At 40.6% G+C, this 12,457-nt stretch overlaps 1 protein-coding gene across 1 annotated transcript in view; it reads left to right on the top strand.

The window, feature by feature from the left end:
- LOC134348749 (trichohyalin-like) overlaps positions 1-12,457 on the top strand; it is a 143,189-nt gene that overhangs the window by 94,310 nt on the left and 36,422 nt on the right. Inside the window, exons 13-14 of the mRNA XM_063052551.1 lie at positions 9,769-9,825; positions 10,655-10,732. Coding sequence (XP_062908621.1) covers positions 9,769-9,825; positions 10,655-10,732 — 135 coding nt within the window. The remainder of the gene's footprint in view (positions 1-9,768; positions 9,826-10,654; positions 10,733-12,457) is intronic.

Genomic DNA, 12,457 nt, shown 5'->3' with positions numbered 1-12,457 from the left:
GATGGAATTTAATGCAGACAAGTGTGAGATCTTATACTTTGGGAGGACAAACCAGGATGGGACTTACATGGTCAGCGGGGCAGAAGTGAGGAATACAATAGAACAGAAGGATCTGAGAATACAGATCCATAATTCCTTGAACGTGGCATCACAGGTAAATAAAGTCATAAAGAAAGCTTCTTACACATTGGCCTTCATAAATCAAAGTACTGAGTACAGGAGATGGGAAGTTATGTTGAAGTTGTATAAGATATTGGTGATGCCTAATTTGGATATTGTGTGCAGTTTTGATGACTTATCTACAGGGCAGATGTCAGTAAGATTGAAAGAGTGCAGACAAGGGTGTTGCCAGGACTTGAGGATCTGAGTTAGAGGGAAGGGTTGAATAGGTTAGGATTTCATTCCCTGGAGCAAAGGAGAATGAGAGGAGACTTGATAAAGGTATACAAAATTACAAGGGGTATAGACAGGGTAAATACAAGCAGACTTTTTCAATGGAGGTTGGGTGAGACTACAACTACAGGTCATGGGTTAAGGGTGAAAGGTGAAATGTTTAAGGGGAACATGAGGGAGATGTTCTTCACTCAAAGGGTGCTGAGGGTGTGGAATGAGGTGCCAACGAAGATGGTGGTGGTTCGATTTCAACGTTTAAGAGAAAAATTGATAGGTATGTGTATGGAGGGCTATGGTCTGTGTGCAGGTTGATGGGACTAGACAGATTAATGGTTTGGCATAGTTTAGATGAGCTGAAGGGCTTGTTTCTGTGCTGTAGTGTTCCATGAATCACTGACCCTCTCCAATGACAGCACATCCTTTCTTAGATGTGGGCCCAAAAACTACTCACAATACTCCAAATGTGGTCTGACTGTTTAGAAAATAGTCTGTGCCTGTATTACTATATGCAAAATGCACAACTATACACTGTATTCTATCTGTGACATACAGTGTGTGTTCTCCTAATCTATCCAAGTTCTTCAGCAGACTCCCTGCTTCCTCAACACTGCCTGCCACTGCAGCTATCTTTGTATTATCCGCAGACTTGGTCACAAAGCCATCAATTCTTCCATTCAGATCATTAACATATAACATGAAAAGTAGTGGACCAAACACTGTCCCCTGTGGAATACGACTAGTTACTGGCAGCTAACCAAAAAAAGGCTCCCTGTCTTCTGACTCTTTGCCTCTGCCAATCAGCCAATCTTCTATCCATGCCAGTATCTTTCCTGTAATACCATGGGCTCTTATCTTGTTAAGCAGCCCCATGTGTGGCACCATGTCAAAGGCCTTCTGAAAATCCAAGTGAACAACATCCATTGACTCCTTTGTCTATGCTCCTGTCACTTACAGTTTCCTCTTCTTAACTGACCTCATCTTTACAAGGTGGAAATTCTTGTTCATAGACATTTATATGCCAGTGTATGCTAGGAGAGAGACTTGGAACCTCAGCCAGTGCTACTTTTGAACAAGGTGTGGATTGTCAGGCAAAGGCTCTGGAGCTCCAGCATTGTGGTGGTTACCACTACCAAATTGTTGGAAGGCTAAGTGAAAATTTAAACACTGTAGGTATTTGACAAATAAACAAAATGCTTGAAAAACACAGAACAGGCAATATCTGTGGAAAGAGAAACAGTTAGTGTGTCAGGCCTGCAGTCCTTCATCAGATCGAGATGACCACAAGCTTGATTAAAGAGGTAGATTTCAGTGAGCATCTTGGGATGAACAGGAAGTTAGAGTCAAGAAGTTTAGAACAGGTATTTCACACCTTCATGCTGTGTCTGTCATTCAACATCTTTAATTGTATCTCCCAACCTTATCTAGTACTACTTTCCTGCACTAACCCCACAAATTCCTTAATATCCAAAAAAAATCTATCATTGTCATTAATGTATTCAGTGACTCTTTGAAATTCTGTACTGTCAGATTGAAGAAACTTCTCATAAACAATAATTAACCGGTCAATCGAATGGTCAGTCATTCATTTAAGGACAGACTTCTGGTTCTTGATACCCAGCCAGGAAATACATTATCCCACATAACCTTGTTAACTCCAGAAAGAATGTTGTATGTTTAACATGACCTTGATCTTCTGAAGCATAGAGAATACAGGCCTACTTTGTGCAGTTTCTCTTCACTGGTCCAGCCTGCAATCTTGTAAGCATTTACTGATCTTCCTCTATCACAAGCATATCCTTACTAGGGAAATGGAATCAGATGAACAGTATTCCAGAGATAGTCTCAGCAGCGATCTACTCTCAGTGGCCACTTTATTAGGTTCACCTGTACACCTGCTCATTAATGCAAATATCGAATCAGCCAATTATGTGGCAGCAATTGAAAGCATAAAAGCATGCTGACATAGTCAAGTTGCTGATCACACCAAACATCAGATTGGGAAGAAATGTGATCTAAGTGACTTCGATAATGGAATGATTGTTGATACCAAACAGGATGGTTTGAGTATCTCAGAAACTACTGATGTGGGATTTTCACGCACAACAGTCTCTAGAGTTTACAGAGAATGGTGCAAAATACAAAAGAAACGTCCAATGAACGACAATTCTTTGGGCAAAAGCACCTTGTTAATGACAGAGGAGAATGGTCAGACTGGTTCAAGCTGACAGGAAGTTGACAGCAACTCTAACGACCATGTGCTACAACAGTGCAATGTAGAAGAGCAAATCTAAATGCACAACACTTCGAACCTTGAAGTAGATGGGCTACAGAAGCAGAAGTCCAAGAGCTTACACTCATTGGCTAATTTATTAGGTATCTCTGTATCTAATGAAGTGGCCACTGAGTACATATAATCAGAGAGATGTCTACTCTCAAACACAAATCTTCTGTAATAAAGACTAGCATACTGTCCGCCTTCCTAATTGTAATTGTATGATGTATCTGCATATAAGAGCCAAAGTTATTCAGCACAGAAACAGGCATTCAATTCAGCCCAAACTATCTGTGCTAACCAGTGTATCTAGTCCCATTTATGCTTTTGTCCCATATCCCTCTACCTTTAGCATCCATGCATCTGACCAAATGACTTTTAAACATTATAAATCTACCTGCCTCTACCACATACCCGCCACCCTCTATGTGTGCGTGTGGGGATGTGGCAGAAAGAAAACTTGCCCCTCAAATGCCATCTAAATTTTTTCCAACTCACCTTAAATCTGTCCCCTCTAGTTTTCGACCCCCTACCCCAATCTAGCCCATTCACTTAACAAGTCATTATTTCTTAAAAGCCTTTGCAATCTGCTGACAGCCAACCCTAAATTTAGTTTGTATCATCAACAAATAGATACTACTTATTAGAAATTATTGATTTTGAACAACTGGGGTCCCAGCATTGATCCTTGTAGAATTTTGATTGTCTCGGCCTCTAAACTCAAATGGCCATGCCTTTTCTAGTTACTAATTAATCCTCAACCACACCAGCACATTACTCCAACACAGTGTAATTTTTTCCAGTAATTTTGTATAGCCTTGTGAAAGGCCTCGTGAAACTCCATACATCAACTCATTCACCCATTTTGCAAGTTAAAACCTCAGTATTCCAAGAGATCTGTTGAATATGGTTTTCCCTCTCATAAATATGTATCGACTGCATAATACCGTTAATTTCCAAGGTCCCGGTTCCTCTTCTGAAATAAGTTCTAGCATTTTCCCAATTACAGATTTTAGGCTAACTGGTTTACAGTTCCTTATTTAAAGGTGTTGGGGTTATTTCTGTTACTTTCCAATTCATGGAATAAAGGAAGGCGACAACAAGTCCCTGTACTGTCTCCATAGTTAATTTGTTCTGTTCAGATTTAAGACCCTTTTATCAGATTGAACTAAATCATTCTCTTTACATAAATATTCTCTTATCACGAGTGTTCTGCAAAGTGGCAGGTCATCAAATAACCCTTTCTAATACAAAACAGCAGATCTAAATAACTTCTATTGCTGTTGAAAACTCTTATTCACTATAAATTCATCCTCTCCATTACTGCTAAATTTATTTTCCCAGTCCTGTAGGTGCAAGTTACCCTGTGATTATTCTATAGCTGGTGTTATGCACTCGCTGCCCACTTTATTAGGTACAGGAGTGGAACCTGGTGTGGTCTTCTGCTGCCATAGCCCATCCACTTCAGGGTTCTGTGTATTGTGCATTCAGAGATCATATTTCTTCTCCATTCTAATACTTGGTCTGAACAACAACTGAACATTTTAACTATGTTGCATGTTTTTACGAATTGAGTTGCTGCCACATGATTGGCTGATTAGATATTTGCATTAATAAGCAATTATTATTTAATGAGTTTAATATTAATTTGTATTACTATTTGTATTAGGTACAGGTGAGCCTAATAAAGTGGCTACTGATTGTATGTACCTTCTTTACTTTCTACATTTATGCTGCCTCTGACATTACCATGACTGTCTGGAGCCTATACAGAACCCCCAAGTGTTCTCATCCTTGTTGTTTCTCATTGCACTCCAACTGATTCTGAAACTAGATTTTCTGATCTAAGATTTTTCTACTGCCTTTCATCTCATTCTTGGAAAAGAGTCAAGACTACCTCAGCTTTTTAGTTTTGCATTCTCTGAAAGTGCCCTGGAATATTTAATTCCTGGTTTTGGTCACTTTACAATCTCATCTGTTTCTATTTCTTGTTATTAATGTATTGCATATTCAGATAAGGTGCCTTCAGTGGTCTTCTCCTTGCTCAGACTAATTCCAAAGCACGTTTACAAATGAATGTTCCTAACACACGGGTTGTCATTACCCATTAGCTACTCAGGACAAAGTGACAGTCAAATTCTCTTCAACTTTCTGAATTCTCCCTCACCAGGACTCTTTCCTAATGTATTTGATCTAAAGTCTTACAATTCTAGCTATTCAATTCACTAGGCTATTGGTTCAATACCAATTCAAATGAAACCTGTCCCAACAGACCAGCTATTTCTATTCAAGTACTGTTATCAGTGCCCCATGTATTGAACCTGTTTCTCCTTTGGTCATGGAGCCATACATTTAGCAAGAAGTTTTTTTTCAGTTTGGACCCTACTTGCTTATGTTCCTTAAACAAAACTTCCTCCTTTGTCCTGTCTATGTCATTGGTTTCCACAACAACTAGATTATTATCTTACAGAGGAAATAACCTTAACTCTAAAAGCCAAAACAGTTTTCACAGTTTCAGGACACAGGACACAGTTACATCAGCAGGTAACAGTATATAAATCACATCCAACCACACACACACACACACAAACACACGTCTTATTTGTTTGACTCCGTATCTCTCCAAACTTTCATTTCCATGCCCCTATCCAAATGTTCTTATTGTATCTGCCTCAACCACTTCCTCTGGCACTAGCCTCTGCATGAAAATCTTTGCTTTAGGTCCTTCTTAATTATTTCCCCTCTCACCTTAAACATATGCCCTCTAGTCTGAGTTTGTTTTCCTGGGAAGAAGATTGTTTATTCATCCCATCTCTTCCCGTCATTATTTTATACACCTCCAAGGTCACCTCTCAGTCTCTTACACAGCAACGAGTGAAGTGCCAACCCACCCAACCTCTCTCTGTAACTCGGGCCATCAAGTCCTGGCAACATTATTCCAAATCTCCTTTGCACTCTTTCCAGCTTAATGACACCTTTCCTATATCAGGGTAGGTAAAACTGTGACGGTACTCCAGGTGCAGGCTTGTATTACATTCGAATTTATATACTCAGTGCCCTGACCGACGAAGGGCAGCATTCCAAACAGGATCTTCACCACCCTGTCAACACATGACATTGCTTTCCCAAGGGCCCTTACTATCCACTGGACGTATATCCCTAGTTTGACTTCTAAAATACAAAACTTCACACTTACATGAAAAGTTGCCATTCCTCAGCCCGCTTACCTAACTGATTAAGGCCCCCGTAATTTTTGATAGTCTTTATTGTCTATGATATCATCTATTTTAGTATCATCCGCTAGTACTAACCATACCCATTCTTTGTACGTTCTTATCCAAATTATTTATATAACTTGATGTCATTGGTTTTGCTGACCACAAAGTTCTAAACTCAAATGAAGACCTGAAGCCCTATCCGATATAGATAGCCACAAGTACTCTCACTAAAGAGAGGCTATACTGTTATAACCTGATCTTCAAAGATTAGTTTATGCTCATGGCGAGCTTAGCTGCAAGTTCCCACCATTTGAGTGTAGGTCCCCCCTGACAACCAAGGAGGAGGTACTTCCAGCTAACAAACTGATTTAAACACATTTCATTTATTTTCAGTGATACACATTTAAATGTAAGCAACATTCGTAAAACACATTTAAGAGGATTTCTAGCTTATAAAAGATTTCTAAATTACAAACCATTTCAAAAACACAAAGGATTTATAAGACACAGTTACAATTCCTATAAGCCAAAAAGACATACCCACTAGTCATCCATCGCAGAAATCGAAGGCAGAGGAATGGATTTTTGTCCAACCTGTGTTTTTATTATACTTTTTAAATAGCCCGTTGTCTTATACTGCACCTCTTCAGCAGTCGGCACAGGTGTGTTGGAGCTAGCAAGTCTGCTACAGACAGTGTTTACTTACAAAGTGTCTTTTTAACTTCGAACTGATTACTGCTTGCCATTTACATCAAGAACTGAAAACTGGCTCCCATTTACGACCAGAAGCTAAACAAAGAATATTGATTTATATTGAATATTGTTTAATTTTTCAAAACAATACTTTGATCTTTACAATTGGCAGCTTCTGTGTTTAGAAAGCTGAGCTTAGCAAAAAATATGTAAGGCTCCTGGTCCAGGACAGTTAATATTCATCACGATAGATGTCAAACAACAATGGGCCCAGAGCCAATCCCTGTGACACATTAGTCACAGGTCTCCAGTCCAAAACCAGCTTTTTATTATCACAATCTGCTTCCTGCCATTAAGCCAAGCTTGTATGTAATTAGCTATCTCTGTGGATCCAATGCAGTCTAGCCTTTCAGACTGACCTAGTCTCCAGGTATACATCAACATGCTCAAATCTGAGGGAAAGAGTAGGAAAAGGAAGAATTGAAAGAACAGCTATCACTGGTAGATTGACTGAGTTTGATGATGGTCATGAGGTTAGAAGAAAAGGAAAAATTACATCAATGAAACATTTTTACATTCCTTTTAGTGGGGCGTATAAGCACAGTTGTGGTAAAATTTGGAAACCTGATAGGTTTACACGCAACAAATTCTCAAAAATATACAGATAATCTGTTTTATAATAGTAATTAAGGAAAACTTGCTCAGGAAACCAATAAGACACCATCTGTTCTGAAGTAATACCTCAAAGTCATTTAGATCCACTTTAAAGTACAGTTCAAAGGCAGCACTTTCAACAGTGTTCTATGGTCTCACTTCTGCATTAACATTAACTGAGATTTCTTTTACTGCTCGAAAATGGGGAGACGCAGAAGATACCTATCTGTGATTGAGACAAACATGCTAATGAAGACAGGGTCAAGGGAGGAAATGGCATTGTATGTGATCTGGAATTTAATGCTGAACATCAGATTATAGTAGATCCTGGAAGCTGTGAATGCAGTAGAGAGGTTATGAAGAATTAAGATGGTTGTTGATAATTGCTGCAGTTAGGACCTGACTTGATGTAGAGAGTGAAAGCAGTGAAAAGGTTTCAGTGAGAACAGTCTTATCGTAGGCTGCATAAAATGAAAACATTTCATAAGCCCAGAGACGATAAGACAAGAGGACACTATAACAGCATGGGTCATCAAAGTTTAGAGTTCAATTCCAATGTCCTTCCCCTGAGTGCATGCTTTCCTTCCACAGTCTAAAGATTTATCAGTTAATAGGTTAATTAAAGATTAAGTCTGTCACGAGCCTTGTGGCCCATCAGGCCGGTGCTTATGCCAGTTTCTGTGGCGTGAAGCGGCTGAGAGTATGAGACTCCCACGCACCCCCCCCCCCCCATAGGACGCCAGTCTATCGCGAGGTTAACCCCCAGCATTTTTGCGGGTCCCCATTCTGAGCTGGGTAGACTGGAGCATTGTGTGGTTAAGTGCCTTGCTCAAGTACACACACGCTGCCCCGGCCGAGGCTCGAACCCATGACCTTCAGATCACTAGTCAACGCCCTAACCACTTGGCCACACGCCACACAATAGGTTAATTGGTCATTGTAAATTATCTGGTGATTAGACTAGGGTTAAATGGTTGGTTGCTGGGTGGTACAGCAGGTTGGGCTAAAAGGGTCTGATCCGCGCTGTATCTAAATAAGTGAAAGATGAGGTGCTCGAAGGAGGAGAAGGTGGCCAGGTATAGAAGGAATAATTAAGAGACTGCAAAGCTGAATGAATTAAGTGGAAAATGGGAAACTCCAATAGCACTTCTGTGCATGAGAACAGAACTGCCATTTTTGAACAGCTACTTCAGTGTGATTACTTCATGGTAAGTCTTTATCTTAACTATTTTTTCTCACCTTAGTTTCATACCCTTTGACTGTCCTACACAATAATAATCTTACCAATCCCCACTCTTCAAACCACTTCCACCCTCTGTGAGACTGTTTATAATTATGCACAAAGAATTCCCTTGTTCAGTGTTTCTTCCTGGTACCAACCCTGGTGTCTCTGTGTTCATTCTAGATTGGTCAGACAATAGGATTTTAATTTGAATAGTTGAATCAGGGGCTATTTCAAGCATTGTAAACCTGTGGTGTATAGCCTACAGCCTGACTCGGTAACTACATGAGATTATCATGCCTGTCAGGTTATTGATTGGACTTCTCATATACATGCTCTCTTTCCTGGCCAATCAGCGTAACCTTGGTGTAGCTTGTGTAAAAAAAACATCTTAGGAGATATTGAGACATTGTAGAAAGTGCGTGGAGACATTAAGCAACAGGAAAGAATCACTGGGAGCACTGGAGGTCAACAGAAACAAGGAAGATGAAAAAGGAGATTAGAAACAGTTACAGGGAAAAGACACAATAAATATATGCACTGAAGGCACCAAGCCTCAGGAGGCTAAAAAGAGCACAGCAGAGAATCAGTACTGAAGATAAACAAAAAGTAACAGTGAATTTTGACAGAAAAATAATTCTCTGTTAACAAGAAACATGCTTGACATAAATAGCCCAGCAATGTTGCAGTCTGACCCACTTCAAGCATTGTGTTCCTGCTGGCCAGCTCTCAACGTAAGATTACTCCTTTCACAAGAAGAAACAATTTCTATCATATGAACTCATTCAAACCTTTAAACACCTTGATCCGGTCTTCTACAATTTATCAAAGGAGTGTAGAATTGGATGCAACCTTAAGTTTTAATTTAACTCTTTTAAGATGAAGTATTATTTTGGTCAATTTGTTCTAGATCTCCTCCTTTCTATCCTGAAGGTGCAACAGCCAGATTGAATGGAGCACTGTACAAAGGTTCTGCTTAAATCTATGTAACTGATGCTGTTTCCTTCCAATCCTTTCAAAGGATCATTCTATTTGAGTAAAATTTCTTCCTCTAACTTCGGTTTAGAAGATATTTCAGTTCATCTTCCTGAGGGAAAATCAGATTAATTACATGTCACTACTTACTGTTTTACTCTTTGTAGTTTGCTGTGAACTGGTCTCATAAAAAATTGCTTCTGCTGCCCACCCCTACCACACATACCTCACTGATCCACTATGCATGATTTCTCAACATATCTCTTAGTCAGTGACATCATTGCTGTGGCCACTTCACCTCCTATTCCACCAGTTAATGCAGTCTCACCGTTGTCTTCCAGGTGTCTGCTTATGATGGGAGTGCAAGCCATCGCTACAGTAGTTTCAGCTCTCGCGTTGTAAGGCCTAGTTTCCCTCTCTCTCTCTCTCTCTTTCTCTCTCTCTAATACATCCTCCAACTCCTGACACAATCTCAAGTTGTATTCCTGTAAACTTCTACAGCCTATAACACTGGATTATTCTTCTCTCTTGATCATAATAATTGGTTATGATTCACCATTGGCTCGAATTTCTTCCCTTTCTCAACTCTTTGTGCAATTCTCATTTGATTCCATTTCTAATCTTTTTGATCATCAGGCCTTATCTCTGGTGTGCCTTGGCATAAAATTTTATTAAAAAGCACACCTGTGAAGCACCTAGAGACATTTTAGTTCCTTAGATTCATTGTAGTCTGGGATAGACTACAGTGGGCAGAAGAGGTTGGAAAGGATTACTTGGTGTATGTTTGTATGGATCTGCAATGCATGGCTATAGTTTGGAAGAAAGCATAAGATTTGATCTAGGTCCATAGGATCTGTAGAGAAGCTGCATTGATGGGGATCTAAGACCTGCATGTACTGTATTTTGCTTGATTTGATGCTTGAGGCTCAAGAAGCATTTGCCTAACTTTTTAACCAGTATTTGGCCAGAGTCAAATGGGGCCCCTCGCTGGGGCCTTAGAAAGGTAAAGGATGTATGTGCAGATGGATGGATGGATGGATGGGAAGAGTTCCATCCCAGACACTGAGATGTGTACCTCTCCCCGTTAACTATCAATAATTCAGCAACATTGCATGTTGTGTATGTTTAACTCTCTATCAAAAACACTGATTTAAGCTGTCCCTATACAACTTCCATCTAATTCCCCCCTCTCTCTCTGTCTCTCCTACACTCTCCCCATTTGACCAGCCCTCCGAATACAACTGTTTGCTTGGCTCCGGTTCCCGCACATCATCTCGTGCGAGCTCGGCTCGGGCAAGTCCAGTGGTGAGGACAATCTTGCTTGCTTTCTGCTCTTCGTGTTTACAAAATATGCACATTGTTGTTTTAGTGTAACCTGCTGGTTTCCTTTCTTCTTCATAATCTACACAGGAACTCTTTGTAAAAACTATCTGGTTATTATTTTTCCTGTCTACAATGCCAACTGTGATCTTCGAATCTGCCCAATTCCGATGGTGTCATACCTCAGTGTGACCACCTGGAGGCACCAAAGTCCTCCTCCCGTCGACTAGTTGATTGTTTCTATCTGTGTCTTGCTTTTGTTACCAGTGCACCTGTGCCTTGTCTCATTTCTCTTTTTCAGTTTCCTCTGTCTTGTTTGCCCTTGCTCAGCCTTGAGTTTACCTACTCTGTGTGTAGTGATTCTCGAGTTTCTTTCAAACCAATCCTCAGTAAAGATTCTTCATTCATCTCCATCCTCATCTCTTGCCTCCTCTTGAACTTGAGTATTTCTACTATTCATCTTTCCCAGTAGCCCATGGGTTAAAGATACTGAACTTCAGCTGAGCCTGGCAACCACCGTTTATTACAGCAAAACAAGGCACAGGTACACCGATAACTAAAACAAGACACAGGTGGAAATATTCAACTAGTAACTGGGGGATAGAGGAATGTCAGAACCTCGAGGACTCTGACACCCCCCCCCCACCCAGGCGGTTAGACTGAGGAATGACAAATGGATGCATTATCTCAAAGGTTCATTTATTATCAAAGTATACAACTCTGAAATTCTTCTTCTCCAGATAGCCAAGAAACCAAGAAAGAAAAGAACGGCAGCACGATCATCAACCCGCAAATTCCTCCTCTCCACACAAAAAAATGAACAAAAATAGAACAGGCACATCAACCCCCAAATCCCCTCTGCATACAAAAAGCGAGAAAGATCAGGCGAAAACCTCAAAATTTAAAAAAAACTATAAGACTGGGGAAAAAAGTCCATATCTGAAATGCAGAAAACCTGGGTAACATTCTCCAGGCACAGTGATAGGTCTTTCCCTCTCTGGCAGCAGAGCAGTCCCACCAGCGATCAAAGGCAGTCCAGTAACAGACCGATTTCCCCCAGCGATTAAAAGGCAGTCTCCCCTCTCCAGTAGTGGAGCAATCCCACCAGTGATCAAAAGGCAGTCTCCCCTCTGCAGTAGCAGAGCGGTTCCCCCAGAGGACAAAGGGCAATCTCCCCTCTCCGGTAGTAGAGTGATGCCTTTCTATCAAAAGGCAGTCTCCCATCTCAGTCTCTCTCTTTTCAACTCTGTTTCAAAGTGAAAATGTGTTTTTAAATATTGAAGCTCAAGAAATTCTCTCTAAGACTCTCACACTCCAACTGACAAATATTGGATTTAAAAGCAAAAATTGTGTGGGCATGTGGGAAATAGAACGGGTTATTTATCGAACAACACGGAGAGGGTTCTGACTTTTATCAGGGACTCACTACTTAGTCAGTCAGAGAGAGAGGCAGAGCATGGAATCAGGCCCTGCTGACCATGCTGACTATCAACCATCCATTTACGTTAAGCCTAAGTTAAGCTTGCTTTTTTTATTCACTCCTCAATCTCCCCAGCTCCTCCTAGGTTCCATCACTCAGGGGCAACTTGCAGTGGCCAACTAACCTAAACGTCTTGGTGCTATGGGAGGAAATCCACATTGTCACAGGGAGAGCATGCAAACTGCACACAGACAGCAGACCAAGTCAGGACTAAACTCCGGTCTCCATAG

This window comes from Mobula hypostoma, chromosome 6, assembly GCF_963921235.1.
Source record: "Mobula hypostoma chromosome 6, sMobHyp1.1, whole genome shotgun sequence".
In the NCBI taxonomy this organism is placed as follows: Eukaryota; Metazoa; Chordata; class Chondrichthyes; order Myliobatiformes; family Myliobatidae; genus Mobula; species Mobula hypostoma.
The sequence above is the reverse complement of the archived record's forward strand: the minus strand, read 5'-3'. Positions and strand labels throughout refer to the sequence as shown.